Genomic DNA, 23,784 nt, shown 5'->3' with positions numbered 1-23,784 from the left:
GAGTCAGCAATTCAGGAGAATGCTTGTTTACGAGATCGCTTTTATGTCACCCAGTCTGACTCTGTACTATGTGTGAACTGAAAAGAAATCTGGTGTTAATACACAGCTGGTTTTGACCAAAAAAAGTGATGTTGACAACAAGCGTTCTCTAGAATCGTTGACTTGAAAAGAAGATGCTGTGCGGAGAGTATTCTTTATAATGGAATGCTTTGTGGCCCACACGTCAACAGCCTCAGACACAGATACAGATCATCTCTGTAGTCTGTAGCCTGTTAGAGAATGCAATAACCAGGTGCATGTGCTAGTCATTTTAGTGTTTCTATTCATCTCTTGCTCCGCCTTATTCAGCACTGTCTGCGTGTCCTTTAACAAGAAGTGAACCATGACGTCAGAGGCGGACACGTTTACGTCATGTCTGCATAGTTAGCTGTAGGATAAGCTCATACTCGAGTGAAAACAAAGTGTACACTTCACATTTTCTACTTCTAGACTGATTAGTCATGGAGCCCCTCGCTGAGTGAATGTCTGCTATCAGCGATGATACAGACTGTAGCATTTACCCTAAATCCGCATGTCATACCCCATTCATCATTCATGCCCCTTAGCACTCACTGGTTAAAGCTCTCCGGACTGTGAGGCTCTTTTATTGGACCGTTTTCTTGCAGCAAAAATCATTTTACAACACCTTGGCCTTATTTCCATATTTATTTATTGCGTTTATATATGGTGACAGGTTGTATTAAGAGTACGAAGCACTGTCCAGGGGATTTTGATTGGAGGGAAGCAACAAAAGAGAGAGGGCAAGGTCACGCCTGTAGCATCAACTCACCTTTGTCTGTAAATGTTAACCTCGGCTTAACGGCCAGGAAACTGGAATTCAAAGAATTACAATGTGGGAGGGTTAGAGAGTTTTTTTTTTTCTGTCTGGAATTCCAACCATTTCTTTCTTTTTTTAGCAACAACATTTGTAATCTGGTTCTCACACACAAGCAGCTGATATCGTGTAATCCATTAAGGATCACACAGTCTCTAACACTAACAGATTTGCTTCTTGTGACTTTGTTGAGACTAAACAGAAGCTGCCCGCCTGTGAGTTATTGAGGTGAATGAACAAGCTGTCTGAAATGTAGTCCAAATACTATACTATCTCTCTGGCCTTGCCCAGGTTAATGGTTATGTCTAAGTTGACAACTCTATCAGGTTGCTGCACTGAAAGAAAAGAGTGTTGTGTTTTGTTGAGGTAGTATTCTTTATGAAATTGTGTGTGTGTGTGTGGGGGTGAATTTAAAAAATCAGTGACTTGGCTGAAGTTGAATTTTTCTTCTGGATCATATACTTAACCATTCTGTGTAAGTTATGATTATACAGGTCTGTCCACAGTCCATTTGAGAGATTTGTAAGTGCGTGCAAATGTGTTGCTTACAAATTACACTTCAAAATTGGCTTAAAGTATGTAGGTATGGAGCAATCATTTCTTTTGAGTGACCAGAGTGACGCACCAACTTTCCTTTGCACTGTGCTTTGGACGGGTAACATTTCCTAGAGAAATCTATTTCTATTATCATGTTACTATATATTGTGCATTTTCCAAATATCTTTCTCCTTCAAGCATTTAAAGAACACTAGTCACTTACAAATAAAGGTGACTGTTATCGCTGACAGGCAAATTGAACAAAAACCTGTTTGTGTGTGTGTGTTTGTGTGTGTGTGTGTGTGTGTGTGTGTGTGTGTGTGTGTGTGTGTGTGTGTGTGTGTGTGTGTGTGTGTGTGTGTGTGTGTGTGTGTGTGTGTGTGTGTGTGTGTGTGTGTGTGTGTGTGTGTGTGTGTGTGTGTGTGTGTGTGTGTGTGTGTGTGTGTGTGTGTGTGTGTGTGTGTGTGTGTGTGTGTGTGTGTGTGTGTGTGTGTGTGTGTGTGTGTGTGTGTGTGTGTGTGTGTGTGTGTGTGTGTGTGTTAGTTGACTGCCTTTAGCCAGTTGGTAGTTTTGTAGAAAACAAACGTGTGCACTGCTAGTGGCCTATCACAGTGGTTGTCTCTTTATAAACCTTTACCCTGCAGTTATTGCCAAAACATTGTTGCTATTTGGTTTAAGGGATGAATTCCAGGAACAATTTTTCCTACCAATAGAGTTTATGTTAAGAAATTTGGTCTCAAAGCAGTCGGGAAGCATTGCTTATCTTGTATCAGGCTCAGCTGCTGAAGGGAATAATTGCTTAAATGTGTCAAGATATTTAGTTAAATATTAATATTGATTTTTATTTTCTATTGTTAACCATCAGGGCAATGGTTGTTAACGGCGTTGGCATCACCAACTGCACTACCGACAAATGCAAACAAACCACTACACAGCTGCACTTCGATCAGATTAAAATATATAAAACGGCAGTAAGAAAGAACACAAATACTGTATAAGGAATAAACATACTAGGTAAAAAAAGAGCCGACTCATGCTTTGTCATGATCATTCTTTTAAAACCAGAATTTGATACCGGACTCTTGGAGACTGACACAGTGCTCCACATTTGGCGACAGGGTAGCCAAGCAACTGGCATGGCCTTGCCATTGTGGCAACAGATCCCTCAGAGATTAGTGATAAATCTTTGCAGATGCTGAAAAGGCTCTGTGGTTTTAAGCAAGATCAGACACTCTGCTTTCAACTGACTGTATGATAAAGGTGGTGCTGATTATTTAGTATTTTGAGAACAACTGCATTGTAGGTATTGGAAAAAGCCGCATGCTTTACGAAGCGCTGGGATCTTGCTTCGTCTTTGACCATAGCGGCAGGCAGTATGGAAACACTTTGACCTGGCACTGGGCTTATCATATTCCTGCATGTTTGACTAGATCATTTACATTCCTCCACAAGGCCTGTGTCAACAAAGCCTGCGAGTGGTCCACCGGCCGCTGTTTTCCCCCTTTAAACATGTGGTGTGTGTGGTATCGGCCACAGATAACAGCTGCTTGTACAGTCAGTATCTGAAGAGGTCCATCAAAGCTGTGGCAGGAGTGGACCTGGTGCTGGACTCAAGTGTGTGCTCGAATCTTATTAAGATAAGTCCTATAGTCTTCCTACACTGTCACTGTCTTTAATTGTTCAGTACAGCTAAGTCAAATGGGTCCATGGCACTTAGTTAGGGTGTGCTTAAGGAGATACAGGTTATGCTTTCTGAGCATTTTATATATGAGACTGTGAACTTGGCTTTGGCCGCAGTCTGAAGCACAAGCAGCTGTATTATTGTGAGGACGAGAAAGGAGGAAGGGAGTTTCACATGCCAGACACGACAGAGCTCAAAACCAAATGTAAAGACGGCAGCGGCCGAGGAAGCGGATACCTCGCTCTGATTCGTTGTGGTGTAGTGAGCGTAATAGCCGACCACTAGTGCCCTCCCCTCCCCTCCCCTCCTCCCCTCCTCCCCACGAAACACCATCCACCCTGTGATTCGTCACAGAGCGTAAACCGCCTTTTCTCTCGCGGTCAGCTCCTGGCTACTAGCTCATCTGTCCCTCCCACTGAGGTCTCTTCATGGGAACTGTGTCGTAGGGACGGTTTGCTGGAGCAACTTGTGCAGCGTGAACTAGATTCTCATGAGCTCAGTGCTACTGACTCATGGAAAGTTTGGAGGATGCCAGAAGAGAGAGGTGTGTGTGTGTGTGTGTGTGTGTGTGTCAATTTCTCTTCACCATCATCCATCTGCATGTTGCTCTTCTTTTTTTTTCTCAAGACATCCTAAATCAATAACTTTAGGCACTTTCCATGTGCTCATGTGAAACACTTGTCTTCAACATAATATATTCCATGGGTGCCATAAAGGGTTGTGTGTTCTTTATAAAACTGCATATGGAAGATAGGTGAAGTCAGTGTGCTTTTTTTTTATAGTCAATCGGCATTGTTGCAGCCTCCTCCAGTTTTTCCATACAACATCAGGTTTGTGTTATCAGATATGGGCTGTTGACCAAAGATGCACACATGTAATGATGAACATATTTAGGTTACACGCTTGTCAACACTAGTGAAAGAGAGTGTATTTCAGGCTCAAAACATATGCTACATCTGTGAACTATCAGCACCAAATGTTGCCCTCCATCCCCACTTTGCAATATCATCCACTCTCACTTGAGTAATTTCATTTAATGTTTTGCTCAGCGGTGGTGGGTGCGTCATTGATTTCCATTTATTACACAACAAAGCCTTTGTTTCTTTAGCTGGGACAAAATGGGTTTGACCCCTTTGCCCCCTGCAAATATTTAAGGAAATGGAGCTCACTGCACAGTGGCCACTCAGTCCTCCGTTCTCACATCACTATGACTTCATATATTTAGGAAACGTTTGTGAGGAGAAATTCCCCCCATTTGGCCAGGAAGGATGTGAAACTCAATATGGATTCTATTTCTCTTCAATTTAAATGTAGCCCATAAAAGACATATAAACACAGCTCAGCTCCCCTTCCCGCTTTTTTTCTCTTCTCATCAGCCCCCCCCCCTCTCTCTGTTTTTCCAAGGTTTCATTCTTCAGCAGTCAGGAGAACAAGAGGAAATGGCTGGGTTTTCCACACGAATATGCAGTGTTGTAATTAGGCCATGTCAGTAATGATTTCTGCGAGGCCTTTTACTGTAAACCACTCCTGCTGTGTCTCGGTCTGAGAGCAGAAACTCTGAGCTGTGAGCTGTCTATTATTGATTTCTGGATAGTGGGATGTTCAATGTGAGCTACAATTCTATTCATCTGAGGAAAAGTCCCTAGAACGTGAAACCTAACCCACAACATAGCTCTGTGTTGTACTGACACATTAATGTATCTTTGGAAATATGAAACACCATTTAAGGCTCGAAAGGTGGTTTTATTTGTGGTGATGTATCCTTAACTCTGTCAAATTGAGATGGAAATGTGAGTGTGCTTATCTTACTGCCTTGTTAAACTGACACCTACACCTTTCTGTCTCTGCTCCTCTTTACCTGTCCCCAGAATGTGCTCAGTTGTCCTCGCCCCTCTCCACCAGTGAACATGAGCGGGCCAACGGCGACTCAGGCCCGGACTGCTACGGCCGGCTGTGTGCGGAGGAGCCGCCTGACGGAGAGGGGGAGCGTCCAGTGAGCCTGGTGTCCACGCTGTCCTCTGGCTCGTCCCGCGACAGCCGCAGCCTCTTCGGGAGCACCGCCGCCCTCCCTTCCTCCACCACCACCCCCACACACACAGAGCAGGACATCGACTTGGAGCTGAGCCCAGCCGAGAGCACCGGAGAGCAGCAGCAGCAGCAGCAGCAGAGTCCCCCCCTCACCGGCTCCAGGGCCCGCTGGAAGGAACGGCTAGAGGCCAGGCTGATCAGCAGCCGCTGGAGCTGCAGCAACAACAACAAGAGGAAACTGATTGGTGGAATACCTCACATCCCCTCCTCGCCCGTGGTCGCCGACGCCATGGCGCCCAACCCCAAGCTGACCTACGTGGACCGCGTTGTCATGGAGATCATTGAGACGGAGCGCATGTACGTCATGGACCTGCGCAGCATCGTAGAGGTGAGCGGACGTCAGGGTTAAGCTGCCGACGTCAGTCTTAATTGAATTTTCCAGTTAGAGTTGGAGCTTTTCCTCCTTTCGACCAAGTATTCACTGTAAGCCAAGCATTTGATTTTTCTAGAGAGTTAATCACCAGTGTTTTGTGTATTTAGAGCACATGTTTGACTTGGATTAATATGCAGCTATGACTTCATGTCTGCACAACTCGTTGGAGGGGATTTAGTGGATTTGGCGAGCCACTAGCCACAATAAGGAAATTGGACCTAACGGCTGTTGAGAGAAAATAATGCTTTCTGTGTTTGTGTGGCCACAAAATGAGTGTGGTACCTGTGAAACAGCAAGTGGGGTTTTTTCCTCTTTCTTTTCATTAGCCGGATCAAGTCTGATTTCCTGCTTTCTAAACAAATCAGTCGGCTGAAAAATGTGCATGTGTTTGACATCTGGTTATAGTGTGCTTTTGTTTGGAGACTTCTAGTTTGTAGAGTTGAATGCCCTGTTGCAGTTTATGATCTATTCATTGTGTGTGTGTGTGTGTGTGTGTGTGTGTGTGTGTGTGTGTGTGTGTGTGTGTGTGTGTGTGTGTGTGTGTGTGTGTGTGTGTGTGTGTGTGTGTGTGTGTGTGTGTGTGTGTGTGTGTGTGTGTGTGTGTGTGTGTGTGTGTGTGTGTGTGTGTGTGTGTGTGTGTGTGTGTGTGTGTGTGTGTGTGTGTGTGTGTGTGTGTGTGTGTGTGTGTGTGTGTGTGTGTGTGTGTGTGTGTGTGTGTGTGTGTGTGTGTGTGTGTGTGTGTGTGTGTGTAAGCCACCGTGATTATTTACAGTGCAGTGAAAGTTAACAGCCTGTAGTTCTGGGTTCATGGACTACATCAGAGTCTAAACTGGGACGCACAGTGCAGGTCTTTCATGGCAGAAATCTTTAGGATCTCAGTCAAAGATAGTAGAAAAACCGTCAAGAGATGTTGAGCGTGAAAAATGGTCCAGGGATGATTTTATCACTCAGCAGACCACTTACATCTTATCACATCCTCTACCTTTTGTAGTCTGGAAACTACTTCCAGACCAAAAAAAAAAGAAAAAAGAAAGCTCCCTCCCAGGCCCCTCAATCTTCCTAGGAGCGCTCCTCTGCTGTCAAACACTCTCCACTGAACCGACGGTAATGTCTTTAACACGTGAGGCATTTTTCTGAGACTGACTGGCAGTAAACCAGCTAGCGCCTCTGCTCACCTTGCCTCAGACTGCACTGGCGTCTGGCAGTTGCTGTGGGAGGGAGGGAGGGAGTGCTTCTAACCTCGTCGCAGCTTGAGTAACGACCCGCTCCCGACAAAACACTTCCAGGACTTCAAACTATTTCAGTTGACAGGAACAGCAGCACCAGTCTGGTCACACTAGCCCTGCAGCGAGCTCCAGTCTAGCCTGAGCTCCCGGGCTCTCTCTGCCAACACAAACACCTCCCATCTTTAAACCAACTGGAGAAGGAACACAGATAAAAGGAAAGCGATTGGGTTTTTAGCCATAGGCTTTAGTGTGGTGGGAACACAGCCTGGTACGGATGTGTGTCCCCTGGCCTTTGATGACTAGAGCGAGGCTTCCATCAAATTGACATTGAAATTGATTTTTAATTTCACAGCAAGTCTTGAATGTGACACAGATATGCGAGACTCTTCCTTCGTTTCGGCCTCGTTTCTTTAGCAAACAGAATTCAAAGCTTCCGCTCGATATTGACACTGAGCCCATGAGCAGCTGTTGAAGCTATGTCCTCTCTGCCTCTTAGATCTAGCCTATCGCTTGCTCTCAACTGTCTGTCCACGAAATAAAAGTTTGGAGAACAGCTGTTAGACCCAGCTGGTCTCCTGTGTGTAAAGACATCTCTAACACCTGGCCTGGACACACCCTGAATAATCATACTCAACATTTTTTGAGTACGGGATACAGCAGTAACCTGGAATAAGATTTTATCTAGCATATATAATTCTTGTTGGACACTTGGTAAAATACAGCACAGCATGTAGGACTATGCACGAGGAGACTAAATACACAGCATGAAATCCTTTTAGCGGTGTGCTAAGGGTCACGTGGTGACTTTTTCTATAGGAGACTATATGAGACGCCCTGCTGACTGCACTGGAATTCTCCATACATGAACTGGCCGCAGGTCATTCAGTGGTGCGATGTGATGACTCCACTCTCAATCTGGGCTGCCCGGAAGTGTGTGTGTGTGTGTGTGTGTGTGTGTGTGTGTGTGTGTGTGTGTGTGTGTGTGTGTGTGTGTGTGTGTGTGTGTGTGTGTGTGTGTGTGTGTGTGTGTGTGTGTGTGTGTGTGTGTGTGTGTGTGTGTGTGTGTGTGTGTGTGTGTGTGTGTGTGTGTGTGTGTGTGTGTGTGTGTGTGTGTGTGTGTGTGTGTGTGTGTGTGTGTGTGTGTGTGTGTACCACATCGTCTGGGAGGCTGGCTGTGTGAACAAGCTGTTTACTGGCATGCTCTCGATATAGTCGCTGCATGTGTGCACGTTTGTCTAACTCATTCGGAGTTGTGTGCACGCCACATGAGTTCGAATTGAAATCCTCCAGATGTTGGCATATTTTGCTGGTGGTGCGTTGCCCTTTTAGATATTTTTACCCACTTTTCTGATGACTCCTGAGGTCCGGGGGGAGTCGGGGTCCTTGGAGTGGAACGGGGCTGTTCTGATGTTTATGGTCTGGGTACAACAGGACCTTTTCCACACAGTCACAGTGACTTCTTCTAGGCAATGGAACACATCCTTAAAAGGCTGCTTTTTAAATATCACATCAATCGTATGTGAATAACTGTAATGATCAAGCTTTAAGAGGAAACCAAAACAAACATGATATATGATTCATAGAGGGACATAAGTAGAACACCGTTTTTCTATATTTACATGCTCCATTTGCTGGTAATAATTTGGAAGTGCCTGTATGACGCCTGACTTAACATGTCACCAAATATTTATGTATATAACTCCATCCATTCTGTTTTTCCAGGACTACTTGGCTTACATTATCGATATGAATAACCTTCCCATTCGGCCGGAGCAAGTGTGTGCCCTGTTTGGGAACATAGAGGACATCTACGAGTTCAACAGGTAAGTCCCTCACCCCCCAGACAAACACACTTAACAGGCATGCAGAACAAGTATATCCGCAAGTATATCCCTAACCCTAGCCCATGGCAGCTTGGCAAAGCACAAGAGACTGACCATCTAAATAACTGCATTTGTGTACACCTCCTTTTTTTAATTGAGAAAAGTTTTCATACACTTTCACACAAAATGTAAGACTGAGCAATGTTAAGAATGCACGAGAGCTTGATTTATTTTTATTTCCCCTCGCCGCTGATATTTATTTTCCCTGACACAAAACAGATGCAGTGAAGGATAAACAAAAGAGCAGCACACTCTCCAGCAAACTTTTTTATTTTTTATTTTTTTTAAACGTCTGAAAGCCAGGGAAACGGTGGTGCAGCTAGCTTTACATTTCATCATGTCAGCTCTGTGCTGACCACACCGCGTGCCAAAACACACATTAACATTCCTCTCCCGTCTTGCAGCGAGGAGCCTCCCCCGGTAATACCAAGGCCAATCGTACAGCTCCCAACCACAAAAGGGAATGATTTGATTCTTATTGCTTTCTAATGAAATCCGAACCAGCTATACAAGAAAAGGGTTTTTGACATTTATTTGGTTCCAAAGGAAGGCCATGCATTGACCTTTTTCCCCATCTCAAACTACAGCAGGAGGCTGTGTTTTCCTTAAGTTAGCGATGAAGATAGAGTACTACTGTCTTTCATCACAGCGTTGTTTAGGTGGAGGAAAAGCTTGTGTCAGTGTGTGAACAGGTGCCACGTGTTATTCATTTGTTATACATCAGTTGTGTTGTGAGTTGTGCCAATTTTTTTAGCATGATGGTGTGGAGAGACTGGTCTTTTTTAACTTTTTCTCTTTGGGGAAATTCTTAAAATAAAAAGCCCAAGGCGACTTCACTCGGTAATAATTACTTATTTTTCTGTTATTCAAACCCTTGGGTTCTCTATTTTCCTAGTGTGACATGTACTCATATTTGACTGGCACAGTCATTGATTAATTGACTTAACGTACAACCTTTCATATCATTGACAAAGCAATCACTCGGTCTGAATAAATATTGACTTTTTGTTTGGAACATATCTTGATGCAACCATTTTTCTTATTGTACGATTAAAGCTACACAGTCTTTGATGTTATCTATGGATTGCTGTTTGATGAATGGTCTTTGCCGTTCTATGTCAACTGAACAGCTTTCGTGCAGATTGCTTGCGGCGTTTGAGTTACTTTCTGTAACAGTTGTGTTTTTCCACAGTGACCCTTCCCACTTGTATCTAATTTACAGTCTGCACATTTAATTGAGGTGATGCGTCCCCGTGTAAAGCATTAAAACACCTTACAAACCTATGGTTCTGCTCTCCAAAGCTCTGAGAAAAAACTGTGTAAATATTCGGTGTATGCTGCCCTCTAGTGACCATTGTACAGGCTCAAATCTAATCTAATCAAGGCCGAAACAGAAGACACAGAAAAAGTATTTATCTTGTTTTTTTTTCTTTTGGACTTTGCCACTCATCGATATTACTTTGTTTGTTTTCTTACTTCCTTTGTGGCTAATGTCTGGTTTTATATTCTTTCCCATTCAAAGACATTATGGCAGTGTGTCCTCTAACACTCTCTCTCCCTCTCTCTGTTGTTGTTTCAGCGAACTGCTTCAGTCCTTGGACATGTGTGAGAACGACCCTGTGGCTATCGCTCGATGCTTTGTAGATAAAGTGGGTTGAACTGTCATCATCTTACTGATTTACAGTTATATCAGTTCCACATGTAATTTTTTTTTCAAATTGAATACAAATATTTATATATTTTTTCTAACTTCTGTCTCCTCAGAGTGAATACTTTGAAATATACACTCAGTATTGCACCAACTACCCCAAGTAAGAATCCCCAAAAATATTCTTTTATACTCTGTAAGTAAGAGTCACAACATTTTGCCATTGGTAATTTAAACACTCTGCTTTTCCTTCAGCTCTGTGGCAGCGCTGACCGACTGCATGAGGAGTAAAACGTTGGCCAAGTTCTTCAGGGATCGTCAGGCGGCTCTGAAGCGCTCCCTCCCTTTGGGCTCCTATCTGTTGAAGCCGGTCCAGAGGATCCTCAAGTATCACCTGCTGCTTCAGGTACATTTGGTTTCAACACAACTTTTCTTCAAAATGCAGCCTGCATGCTGTGCTAGAGCTAAGGTTGTGTTCTTAAAAAAAAAAAAAAATCTATGAACAAGTAGTTCTTAACTGCACATTGCCTGTGGCTGGTGAACACTTTTTCTCTTGTCAATTTAATTGATTTGATTAATCATTAAGGACCTATAGACTAAAGCTATGTACTATTTCTTAAGGTTAAAGCAACAATAACAGAATCATTTGGACACACATTATTTTTATTTGTTGTTTTTTTCGGGTAAGGTTTTTAAGTTGTTCCCCGTGGGTGTGACCCTGTTCTCTTTTTTTAAAGGAAATTGCAAAGCACTTTGACCCAGATGAAGAGGGCGATGAGGTCATCCAGGAGGCCATAGACACCATGACCGGAGTGGCCTGGTACATCAACGATATGAAGAGGAAACACGAACATGCTGTCAGAGTGCAGGTCAGATGAATTTACCTTCATGAAAAGGTGTATTTGTGTCATTGGCACGCAAGTTCTTACATGCAGAGAGCAGTACAGACTTTTTGATTTTCTCATGTACATCAGTTGTGCAGTGCTACTGTAACTCTCTTTCTGCTCCTCTGTGGTTATTTTTCTTTAATCGATTTATTCCACACATTTGCTTTTCTCAGAAAGGCAACTTTTTGTGAATTCAACCAAAACAAATCTCCAAGTACGTCTAGCAGGTCAAATCCATGAACCTTCACAAGTTGACCTTAACCTGTGCTTTTTTCTCAAGTGAGGGCTGGAGCCTGCCTGTACATGTGTTTTTATAAGGATTGCGAATAAAAGCTGACACCCGGTTAGCATTCATTTTCCTTTCACACTGAAGAAACACAGCTGACAGTGTGTGCTTGGGGGTGTGCGTGCTTTCATATTTTCATCTTTAGGAGATCCAGTCTCTTCTGATCAACTGGAAGGGTCCTGACCTGACCACCTATGGAGAGCTGGTGCTGGAGGGCACCTTTCATGTCCTGCGGGCCAAGAACACGCGGACACTCTTCCTCTTCCAAAGGATGCTGCTCATTACCAAGAAAAGGGGGGAACACTACGTCTACAAGATCCACATCTCGGTAGGGTTTCAAACAGAAAACTGAATAAGATCATGTTTTCTGTTTAATTGCACAGAATATATATCATAAAGACATGTTTTTAATAAGGTAGCTAATTGGAACTCAGTTTGGGGGGAAGCCTCACCTACATCACTACATTCTTTGTGGTTGCAGTGCTCCACCCTAATGCTACTTGACAGTGGCAAGGATCCCCTGCTCTTCAGTGTCATCCATTTCAAGCATCCAAAGCAACCCCATACAGTGCAGGTAAATTGACTCCAGTGGCTGTTAACATTTTTCCCACCGCAGATAAAGCAGAGTATTGCATTTGAAGCAGTTGTTCAGGGGGGAAGGAATCACAAAGGGGGTAGAGTAATGTTTGATGAGGTACATATTTTACTCTGTACATGCATATTTTCAACAAAAAAAATTACAGGAATGATGCTTGATTTTTTTCTTCTTATAATTCTACACTGGATGTCTGTCTCTATTCTGTATGCATGCCAGTAGCTGGTGTCTCTTTATTCACAACAGTGACTCTTTCTAATTGACAAGTGTTTGTTGTTGCAGGCCAAGTCAGTAGAAGAGAAGTGTCTTTGGGCCCATCACATTAAGAGGCTCATTCTTGAGAACCACATCGCCATCGTTCCACAGAAGGTAAAAATGACACGATCCGTCATACAGTCTTTTTTATCGGCTATTAAAAATTTCGCCATATATTAAAACATCATGTCTTTTTGTTCATTTTAAAGGCCGTCCTGGACAATTCTAACCGTAAGTGTTACAAATAAAGTCACTTTTGGTACGCCTGGCTGGGACGTATTCAACTGTTTTGATGCTGCTCACAAAAGAGAATGCTGGTTAATTTAGCCCACAACTTAAATCTATCTATGTGTGGAAAATAGTTTTTTGTAACCGTGTAATGGCGTGTCTTTCTACAACTCAGATCCAGGGAAGTACCACTACAGTCCCGAGAGGCTGAAGAAAGCAGATTCCTGTGGGAAAGAGGATGACTTTTATCGTGCGGGGCTAAACGAGAGAAGGAGATCAGGTTAAAGACCTCTACTCCATCTATCGACGTTTGTCTACTTTGAATATGTTTACATTTGTAATATTTTATAGAATAGCATTGCTGGTGATTAATGGTCACGTCGTACACCATTGGTGAGTTCTACATTTTTCATTATTTATGTATTTGTCTTTGTAGAGCCTGCAAAACAAATCATGAGGAGCACAAAAGGTTGGTACATTATGAGGGATTTGTTGATGTCATTGTATATTCATTACATTACATTTCATTTGCCCATTCATTACCAGTGAGTCAGTTTGAGCCCCATTGTGGGTGCTATTCAGACGTCCACAAACCCCACAGCCCACCTACCAAGGTTATTTTGTGTCCGTCCAACATTTTGTGTCCGTCCACATCTCCACTGCCTTTTGTTCTCCCTCAAAGACACCTGAAAAAAACTATCAAAAGACACACACACACACACACACACACACACACACACACACACACACACACACACACACACTCTCTCTCTCTCTCTCACTCCACCAGCCTCACCCATAATGAAGTTAATTATATGCCACATCGGTCAAAGGCTCTGTCATAACCAAGCTCTTTTCAATAGTCAAATTCATTCCCTGCCTTCAGATCTGAGCGTCTTCCTGCTCTCATTTCTAATTGGCTGTTATGAAAGGGGGAAACAACCCTCTGTCTTCTTCTCCCCAGTTCGCTTTGCTCCCAGTACAGATCAATGTTTTGAGGCAACGTAATGAAGAAGCAATTTTCATGTCTACCTTCCCATCTCAGTGAGGGAGTAGGTCATCACATCCTGGCTAATTGCATCATGTCCAAGTTGAGCCTCTGAGAGGAAGATGTTTCTAATTGGTATTTATCTAATCACAAGGCCTCCTTTATGTCTGGGTCACAATAACTACGGACTCCCTCGCTCTCTGCTTGTGGCGCTTGTGCCCTCTACATTATAGTTGTGACCATAACTGTACAAGAGGCACGTGGGATTCAGGTTATTTTCTGGATTTATGATGGAATGTTTTACTTGAGCATGCTTTCTCCCAGAGTTATTGACATTCCCTTCTGTTTCTCTCCTCCCCCTCCTCCTCTTTTATCTTGGTTCTCCGTGCAGCTGTTCTAAAGGTAAGTCCAAATGTGGTCTTCTATTAAACCTTGATAAGCTTTTTCATTCTGTTGTATCCAAACAGTTTTTTCAGTCAGAGTGCAGTGGGGAGATATGGTTTGACTCAGCAGTTCAAACTTTTAAGTCTAATTTGTAAAATAACTCAAACTCAATAAATGAAAGTGCAAACCTAATCTTCACAGGACATGCCTTGCCTGCCCTGAATTACAAAAAAGAAAATCATATCTCACCCAAAGCTTAAAGCGGCTTTACAATGATTCCATCCCCATCTACAGCCTTTTGTAATCACAACATGGCTCCTAGCACTGGCCTTGCAATAACAAACCACCATGTGTATGACTTCACGCTACAGCATGCAGACAGTGAGGGTGCCCTTCTGGGGGAGAGGTGCTCCCTTCAGCCGGCCTCTAGTGTCAGTACGCTGGCCTCCAGTCTAGGCGAGCCCCAGGCTGAGAGGCCTTGTGTGGAGGATCTAGTTCCCAGCAGGAACTCTCTGGAGCAGCTAAGTGACCCCAAAGTGGGCTCTTCACCCAGCAAGGGGGGGCTGGAGCTGGAGAAGGCAGAGGAGATGGAGGAGGAGGGGGACAGTTACCAGGAAGATTTACTGATGGGAGATGACCAGGTAGCCGACTTTGCCAGCTCAGTGCTGGCCGCCATCTCCTGCTGGCACTATAGAGCCAGAGCTTTGCTTTCCACTCACTTCACAACGGTGAGGGTTTTTTCTGCCGCCCACGGCTTTTCCCATTTCCTGCTCCATTCCACTGGTTCACCGATCATCTCTGCCACTCATTCTCCCACGCGGGCTCTCGTCCCTTCTTCCTCTTTAATATATATTTATTTATTTTTTTCATAAACTGAACCGACTAACACCTGCTATCATTTGTACTGTGAATGCATCAGCTTGAATTCATGCCACTGAATTGCATGGACTCAAGTCCTCCCAAACTGCTAACCATGGAACTCTAAAAACGTATATGGGTGAAAGCTAAAGACTTGGTGCATGTCTTTGCTTGCATTGTTTATTTCTTTTGGAGATAAAGGTCATCCCATTGTGCATGTACTGCCTTCAATCCAATCTGATTGTACATTTTCCTCATCCATGCAGTGCACTGTTTCATCATTGTTTTTCTTCCCCTGACCTGATTGATGTTGAAGCTTATTATATGCTGTTGATTCCATGTTGCATTTGCATTAGCACCAGTGGTTTAATGTGCCCTGCTAAATGCTGATTGACTTCAAAGGTTAATGCATCCATTTATCTAAATTATCATTATAATAGCAAGAGCTTTCCCCTTTGAAGAGCATATTTCCTAATCATATTTCCCCTTTGAATTTTCATTATTACAAAGTCTTTGTAAATGTTCATTGTTGTACTAGTATTCGATCTGAATGTAAAATAATACTGTTCATTTAAATAGAAATATTTTCAATTCAACAATTGTGGTTGTTTTTCAGCACATTAAGTGCCCAGGGATTTTGCTTATCTGCTCAATGCCATGTTTGGCTATTTCAGGATGATCAGAACACAGATACGACTGAACAGAAAACTTCCCCAGGAGAGGAGGTACAACATGTGGATGTTGCTGTGAAGGAAACGGCCATCGCAAAGGTACTTAATAAAGCCTTGTTTAGATATGCACACATCCACTCATTTCCACGGGCCTCTGAGGCCACATGAGATGTATTCATTGTGTCAAATAATGCCTATCTATCCTCATTCATATGGCTTAGTTTGTTAGCCTATTTTCTAACCATTGTATATTTTGAATGACACACTCCTACTGTATTTGCTGTGATTGTATCGTCTATCTGTAAATGAGAACAAGCTTATTCAACGCTACATTAGACTTTAAAGTAGTTTTCAAACCCAATAAGTGCACTTTGCCATTAGCACAGAATATTATTTGAATCATGCCTGAAATGATCATGCCACACGGAGACTGCTGTCCTGTGGTCAGCTCTCCCACTGGGAAGCTGTAGCTATTTCCCCATTCTCGTGGTCACTTAGCAGAACAGCTCCCGCATCTGAGCAGAGTGCAGGTTGTTTTTCCTTCCAAAGCTTATCTCCACCACACAGCTCCAAGCTGCACTTTCTGTCCTCCAGAGAGAGAGAGCAGGCAATACCTGGATGGGTCAGTGTAATCAAGCTAAAGTGGGCCTCATAAGATCAAATACATGTATCTAAAGATCTGTATTCGATTTTATTTACTAGTTGACTTTAAAAACGTCCATTAAAGGCATCATAGGAGATTATCTGCAATATGCACTTTTTAATATGTTGTGAAAAGTGCTTTTTACACCCCAACAGCAATAAATGACTTATGGGCAATGAAAAAGAAACGAAAAACCCCCAAATTCTGTACCTTCTATAAACCTGTTAAAATGCTGACCAATCGGAGACGATGGACCCGTATCTAAAGAACCAATCACAATCCTGCGCGTTCTCTCCCCTCTGTGTGCTAGCCTGAGCGCGTTCACGGAGGGCAGAGAAAGCGTTCGTGCCATATCGTAGTAGGCTACCTGGCAGTGGACTAGACCTAGTGGAAGTAGCATAACAAGCTTACACAATGGAACCTACACAGAAGTTACCAGAGGTGTGGACTCGAGTCACATGACTTGGACTCGAGTCAGACTCGAGTCATGAATTTGATGACTTGAGACTCGACTTGACAAAATGTAAAGAGACTTGCAACTTGACTTGGACTTTAACATCAATGACTCGTGACTTGAGCCTTTTGACTTGACAAGACTTGCTACTTTCCCCAAAACCCAAAGATTAAATAGTAGGCTATATTTTTAAGTAGGCTACTGCTCTGTATCTTTCATCATGTAGCCTAGTGTAGCGGAGGAAACTGGTGGATGTCGCCTACCGGTACCGCGCTGATCTGCTTATCACTGGTTTCACTTCAGAGGTGTCGGCCAGAACACCACTTAAGGCCAAAAACGTCAGACTATAAGCATGAGAAGAGGAGTATGGTTTTTCCGCTCTTTATTTTCCTTATTTCACAGGCACAGCAGCATAGATCGCAGGAAAAGAGACACAGGCTTACATTCCGCTCGTGAGGAGACGTTAGAACAGCTGTTGCCACCTGCGAATCGCGGCCATCAATAACATCCATAAACTGTTTACAACTTATAACAGCGATCGGGACTGCATGTACTTACTCACACACGGGTGATTCACATAAACACGTTTCAACTGTGTCGACTACTGCGGCAACATGCGCGCTCACACACCTGACCGAGAGAGAAGAGAAAAGGAACTTACTAGACAGACCCTCCGGCCGACTGACGTCACGGCCACTAACTGACAGCTATAGGCTACTGTCATCCACACTGAACAAAACTCATCTCAACACTCTATAAGAAATAACAACACTGTAACCTATAAACTTTGGGGCCTTTTCTGCATGTAGCCTATGTGTGAGTGTTTGTGTGTGTGAGTTAAATGTTAACAATCACTGGTAAACAGTGCAATTGGGAAGTGCAGCCAGCAGCGCTCGTGCACGGCTGTGTGTCGAGGGGTGGGGGAGGGAGTCCCGAGGGGAGAGGGAGGAGTTAAACGGAACTCCGAGGACAAGCTAATTTCAAATCATGCTAGCTCTCTCAGATCGTACAGTATAGCTTTAAAGGTGGAGTCAGCGATTCTGGAACACTTGTTGTCAAAATCAGTGAATATCTCATGAACTGCTACCTGTCAGGATTTCGACAACACCACAGCACTGAGACTGCTCTGGTTAAGGTCCTCAATGACATCCATTTAAACACAGACAGTTAAGTTAAGTTAAGTTACTTTATTAGTCAATGGTTGGTTACATTGAAATTTGTCTTTTTCGCATATCCCCTCTCAAGTTACCACACTTCGGAGGGGGTCAGAGCACAGGGTCAGCCGCAGTACATCGCCCCTGGAGCAGTTTGGGGTTAAGTGTCTTGCTCAAGGACACAATGGTAGAGATGGTGGGCACCGTAGACGTAATACCAGCCTCTGCTAGTTTTACAACTAACACCCTCCTGTCCGGTGCCGGGGATCGAACCAGCGACCTCACGGTTACTGGTCGGCCACCTTTCCTCTAGGCCAGGGGTTCTCAACCTTCTGCAAGCTGGTCCCCCCCAAAGCTGGGTCATTGCAGTTGGGCCCCCCCACCGACCCTGACAACCCCCCCCTCCCCCCCCCCCCCCCCCCCCACACACACACACACACACACCACCATAGATAGATAGATAGATAGATAGATAGATAGATAGATAGATTGATAGATTGATAGATAGATAGATAGATAGATAGATAGATAGATAGATAATCTATTATTGTTATTATCACAAGGGCTAGGCCAGTGGCGCACCTTTGAGTTGAACATTGGGTTTAGGGTTGGGGTCCGGAAATTTCTTATATTTTAACGTTAAATTCTGGTGCACTTTAAAAGCTAATTATGAGATTGTATTAATGAGACGCTGAGGAAATGTTTTTTTTTTAAATCTCCTTAGAAGAGAAGAAAATAGTAGCCTAAATAGAACATACACAGAATAAATTCTACAATAGGTATACCTGTTGTGAAAAAGCTTCACAAAACAAAGTCTATGATCAATGGGAAACACTTCTGTCTGACAACCCAGTTCAGAGAATGTTTCAACTATTGAGTCTTGGATTTGGAAAGTGGCCAGATTTAGCTCAAAATGCTACCTGCGATTAATGTGCTGTGCAGCCTGAACGCGGAGTTGTGTGTGTCTCAGTGGCGATTCCAGGAAATTTTGACTGGGGGTGGCCAAGGTGGGCCACAGAGCTAGAGTGGGGTGGCCATCGCACCCCAGAATGAATAGCATGTGATATGCTGTACAACCAATTCAAAGATGATTTATAATCCCAAATGCCCAAATCAGTTGTCAGAAAACTAAACCCCTGAAGGAGGGTCTGGGGGCATCCCCCCTAGAAGATTTTTTTTGTGTTTTTAACATGTAATCTAAGCATTCTGGTGCATTCTGGCGAAGATAATAAAGGAAAAAGTCAATATTTATTTCAGTTCAGATGAATAGTAAAATTAGCAAGACAACATAACTTGCTAGCAGCCAGATGCCTAACAACTGGACAGAGGGACGGATGACAACTAGCTTTTGACCAAATATCTTGCTAAAAAAATAAACCTTTATTTATGAAATTCTGCCCTAAGAACATGTTACACTTGCTAACTACAAACTTAAATTTTTTTATTCAGATTTCAAAAATCTGCTGGGACACGTACCCATACACATGCATGGGTGGCACGCAAAAAACATATCAAGAATTAAAGGGCTTATGTCTCAGCAAGATTTAGAAAAACTTGTCCATGCATTTATCTTTAGTATACTTGACTACTGTAACAGTGTCCTTGCAGGCCTTCCAAAAAAATCTATCAGACAGATTCAGCTAATTCAGAACGCTGCTGCTCGAGTCCTCACTAGGACCAAAAAAAGTAGATCACTTTACCCCAGTTCTGAGGTCTTTACACTGGCTTCCAGTCACTCAAATAATTGATTTCAAAATACTGGTGTTGGTTTATAAAGCACTAAATGGTTTAGGGCCAAAATACATTACTGATATGCTGATACGTTATGAACCGTCCAGAGCCCTTAGGTCGTCTGGGACAGGTCTACTTACAGTCCCTAGAGTTAGGACTAAACAAGGAGAAGCAGCTTTTAGTTATTATGCACCAAAAATCTGGAACAAACTCCCAGAGAACTTGAGGTCTGCTGCAACTCTCAGTTCTTTTAAATCGAGTCTGAAGACTTTTTTGTTTCCATTTTAACCTGCAATTTTCATTTTATTTGCTTCTTTTATTCGCTTTTAAATGTTTTATAATGTGTTTTATGTATTCTAATCTTGTCCCTGTAAAGCACTTTGAGTGGCCTTGTGTCTGAATTGTGCTATATAAATAAACTTGCCTTGCCTTGCCTTGCCTTGTCCATACTGTGTCTTCACTGGAAATCGGGTGTTGATACACAGCCTAGACTCTGTTAACTGGTATGTAAACAAAGGGGGCCCACCATAGCTAGCAACATGCCCGGTTACATAGCCTAGGCTGTGTATGACCTCGGGACTTTTTTCAGTAGGTACACTACGTACAGGTAGGGGATCTCAAGGAGATATTCACCCACTGCGCCATGAGCGCCCCAATACTCACTCATTTTGACAAAGTGATTTTGACCACAAACATTTCTCCAGAATGGCTTACTCCACCTTTTAAGTTAATGGGGAATCAGAGGACAGTGCTTGCCATTACAATGTCTCTATTACTCATTACATCCCACTTTACAAACACTCTCCTATCATGTTTCAGGTCAACGTTGAGGAGCTGTGCCTTCTAAACTGTGTCCCCCGAGCAAAGCAGAGCGATCAGCTGGAGGTGTGTCTCTCCCAACGGCCCGAGTCTCCTGTCTCCCCTCTTCAACAAGAAGCCGACACACCTGAATCTCAGGATACCTCCAGAGAAACGGCAGAGGAGGACGAAGGAGAGAGCGATTCCTCCGGTCTCCATGTGGAGGAGACCAGTGTCCTCACCAACGGGGAGCTCTCGGAGGAGGAAGAGGAGATGCTTTTAGACAACAAAAGCATCCTGCCTTCCTCTGTATTGGACCAGGCCAGCGTGATAGCTGAGCGCTTCATCAGCAGCAGCCTGTCCAGACGGAGCAGTCTGGTTTCAGAGGACTTGGGTTCCCTCGCCTGTCCCTCACCCTCCACAGAAAACGACGTCTTCAAAAGCCCCTCCGCTTGCATGGACCTGGAGGAACAACAACAGTCCCAGTTGTTAGCCAGCTCCCTCCCAGAGCCCCACGTGACCTCGGGGGGTTATCCGTCAACGCTCGCAAACGAACCCACGCTGAACGCCCTCCTCGAAGGGGAACGCAGGTCCACTCTCTCCAAACAAGATCGCATCCTCATCCACAAGATCAGAAGATACTACGAGCGGGCAGAGAACCAAGATGTTAACTTTAGCATCAAGCGCAGGGAAAGTCTCTCCTACATCCCAGCAGGTCTGGTCCAGCACCTGAGCCGTCAGCTCAACAGCGTTCCCCAGGAGGAGGCCGCCCCAGCCCAAAGGAAAGGCCCCACTCGGAACCGCCCCACCTCCTGGTCCGTGTTTGACCTTCCCAGCTTCAGTCGAAACGCTGAAACACGTCAAAAAACTGAAGCGCAGAGAACAGTGGAGGCCAAGGCTAGATCTCAGAGCAACACAGATGCCTCTCTCACAGAAGAAGAGTTCATACCCGCCTCGGACATGGTCCAGGTTTGGCAAGATATGGAATTGGAATCGGAGGAGGACAGCCTGATAGTCCAGCAGAGCCCAGAGGACCAACTTAATGACTCGAGATTAGAATTAACAAAGGATATGAGCTCACACACTTCAGTTTTTAAAAATGGTGACCAACCACCGACGATTTTAGAAGAGTCTGACATAAGCGCTGCCTCCGATGGCTCCTCCATTTCATCACCAACCAGACCCTTAGCAGCAGTGGACGGGCCGGGATCCTGTGAGGACTGTCAGACACGCAGGACCCCCCCGTCTGAAGAAAAGAGCCACTTCAACCAAAGCCACCTACCCAAGATCATAAGCTTCCGCACAAGTATAGACGAAGACCACATCCTGCAAGACATGGGAAAGATGAGAAACAAGGTGTTCCAGCTGGCCCGTCAGTACAGTCAGCGAATCAAAAATAACAGACCGATGATCAGGCAGAGGAACCGAGACTCAGCAAATCCACCGAGCTTCAGGAACATGCCTGCTGTCGTCGAGGAGAAGATGCAATTGACAAAAAAGGGTAAATAGGACGCAGATGATTGCTGTGTTGATTCTTTTGCATTCACCTACCTTCTCATCAAGCTCATGAATGGAGAAAACTCAAAAGCATGTTTTTTTTCTGTTTCTGTTTTTCGTTTATGTATGCAGGTAAACCAAACCTGAGGTTGCCCTTGAACACTTGCGATCAGGCGGTCATCCATGAGGAGCTCTCTCCAAGTCCACTGCAGACCCCCAGCTCGGGAGCCAGCAGCTCCCAGAGCCCAGCAGTCACCTGCCCGCAAAGCCCCCAGTCAGAGACCTTCCACTGGCCTGACGTACAGGAGCTGCGTGGCAAATACACAAAGAACCCCCACTCCTCCAAGGTGACCCGCAGCTACACGGTGCCCAACGGTTTGCTGGAGTACATTACAAACAGGAGTAAAGGCTGCACGCACAAGTACAAAAGCTCCTCGGACCTCGACAAAGCTCTGCCGGACTGTCCCAGGACTCAGTCTGAAACTGTAACCCAGGGAGGGGGTCCTGTGGTAGAGGACTGGCCCCGCCCACAGCCCCCACTGTGCAGGTGGAGCTCCCTGGACCACATGCTCGGGTCTCTGCCCCTCCATGAGGTACAGAACCTTCAGGAACCCGTGAGGACCTGCCACATGGCCGGCCAGGGTCCTCTGATAACTAGAGAAACCAGCAAAGATGGGGACACTCAGTCTAATGCCCTGAGTTCAGGGAAGATGACAGAAAGTAATGTAGTGAAAAGCTTACGGGAGAAGTTCCAGAGCTTAGGCACGAACTTGTGAACTATGTGAATTATGTACAATTTTTTTTAATCGTCAGGGACTATTGCATGGAAACATTGTCTGCCAGTAACCAGATGCTCCTCAATGTCTCTTGTTTCTGTTTTTCACCCAAAAATGGTGCAAGTGGTTGTGTGCACATAGTTTTAATTACAGGGGACACAGTGAAGGCGTTGGCACCGGTGAAACATAAAAAGGGATATTATTGGTCACTGGTCACGAGGGGAGAGCTTGTTTTCTTTTTAAAAAGTGTATTGCAATATTTTGTACATTGGGTATTTTTCTGCACTGCACAACACAAATTAATGTAAAAAAAAAGAAATGTAAATAGTCCCATGTTTTTACCAAAGAGGATCAAGTTTTTATGCATCTATTTAGTGATTATTGTTATAATCACAGTTATCATTTAACTAGGTAAACTGTTAACTGGGGTTTCAGGGGGAAGGAAGCAAAAAATAGCTAAAGTCTCACTGGCGAATTGAGTCTCTGAGCGTACACCAAAGAGTGTTTCCTTTTAAACATTTGTCGACCTTTTAAATGCATGTGGTCACAGCAGTAATACCTGGTCCACGTCCACTGTAGCTGCTTCTAGAAAAAACCTTTTCACACACTGTATCACTGGAGCTTTATTTTTCTCAACAGGTTGTATATTTTTCTTTTGATATTATTTATGAACCTGTATATTTGGGAAACATTGGCCTCGTGTAAATACTGACCAGTAGCAAGCCCTTTTTACTTATCCATTCCAGAAAAAATATATTGTTTCATACTTGAAGTTTCCAATATTTTCAATAAAATCTGAAATGGTAAGTGTCCCCATGGGTCCCTAGCTTCTTTAGCCTCACATGCACTTTGAATCCAGTTTATCCATCTGTTTTGTCATCTTGTTCCATCTGTGAAGAATGATTCCATATTTATATAAGCCTGAGATAGTCTTTCTGTTTTTAGACTGAAGATTAAAAGAGAGTCGAGGACTATTTTATGACAGGGTCCTGTGCAGATCATGTGGAAGGAATGTGTCTTGTGGACATGATTGTGTATGGTGGAATGAAAAGAAGAAACAGAAGACACAGTAGTATCTAGCATAAGATACATGATAAAATGACATGCTCGGAGCACAAATTCATTGTTGGTTTATCTATTCAATTTGAGAAAATATATATCAAATTAACTAACATTCTGTTTTGAGGTCTGGAAAACATGGACCCTTAAAAAAACGTAACATTGATTGATCAGCTTGGTATTCTTCACTAATTTTATTAAATTGCTTAT

General features: G+C 43.9%; 1 protein-coding gene across 1 annotated transcript in view; it reads left to right on the top strand.

Moving 5' to 3' along the window:
• LOC307261931 (pleckstrin homology domain-containing family G member 3-like) overlaps positions 1–23,756 on the top strand; it is a 40,072-nt gene extending 16,316 nt beyond the window's left edge. The window contains exons 4-19 of the mRNA XM_080042619.1: positions 4,961–5,508; positions 8,502–8,602; positions 10,242–10,311; positions 10,427–10,473; positions 10,566–10,716; positions 11,048–11,179; positions 11,629–11,811; positions 11,965–12,057; positions 12,361–12,447; positions 12,543–12,564; positions 12,737–12,841; positions 12,998–13,034; positions 14,298–14,661; positions 15,466–15,561; positions 20,264–21,743; positions 21,872–23,756. Coding sequence (XP_079898745.1) covers positions 4,961–5,508; positions 8,502–8,602; positions 10,242–10,311; positions 10,427–10,473; positions 10,566–10,716; positions 11,048–11,179; positions 11,629–11,811; positions 11,965–12,057; positions 12,361–12,447; positions 12,543–12,564; positions 12,737–12,841; positions 12,998–13,034; positions 14,298–14,661; positions 15,466–15,561; positions 20,264–21,743; positions 21,872–22,515 — 4,160 coding nt within the window. The 3' untranslated portion in view covers positions 22,516–23,756. The remainder of the gene's footprint in view (positions 1–4,960; positions 5,509–8,501; positions 8,603–10,241; positions 10,312–10,426; positions 10,474–10,565; positions 10,717–11,047; positions 11,180–11,628; positions 11,812–11,964; positions 12,058–12,360; positions 12,448–12,542; positions 12,565–12,736; positions 12,842–12,997; positions 13,035–14,297; positions 14,662–15,465; positions 15,562–20,263; positions 21,744–21,871) is intronic.
• The last annotated feature ends 28 nt before the right edge of the window (positions 23,757–23,784 follow it).

The sequence above is a fragment of the Ammodytes marinus genome (genome assembly GCF_949987685.1).
Source record: "Ammodytes marinus genome assembly, chromosome: 15".
Lineage (NCBI taxonomy): Eukaryota > Metazoa > Chordata > Actinopteri > Uranoscopiformes > Ammodytidae > Ammodytes > Ammodytes marinus.
Note: the sequence above shows the minus strand (reverse complement) of the source record. Positions and strands in the feature narration are given on the sequence as shown.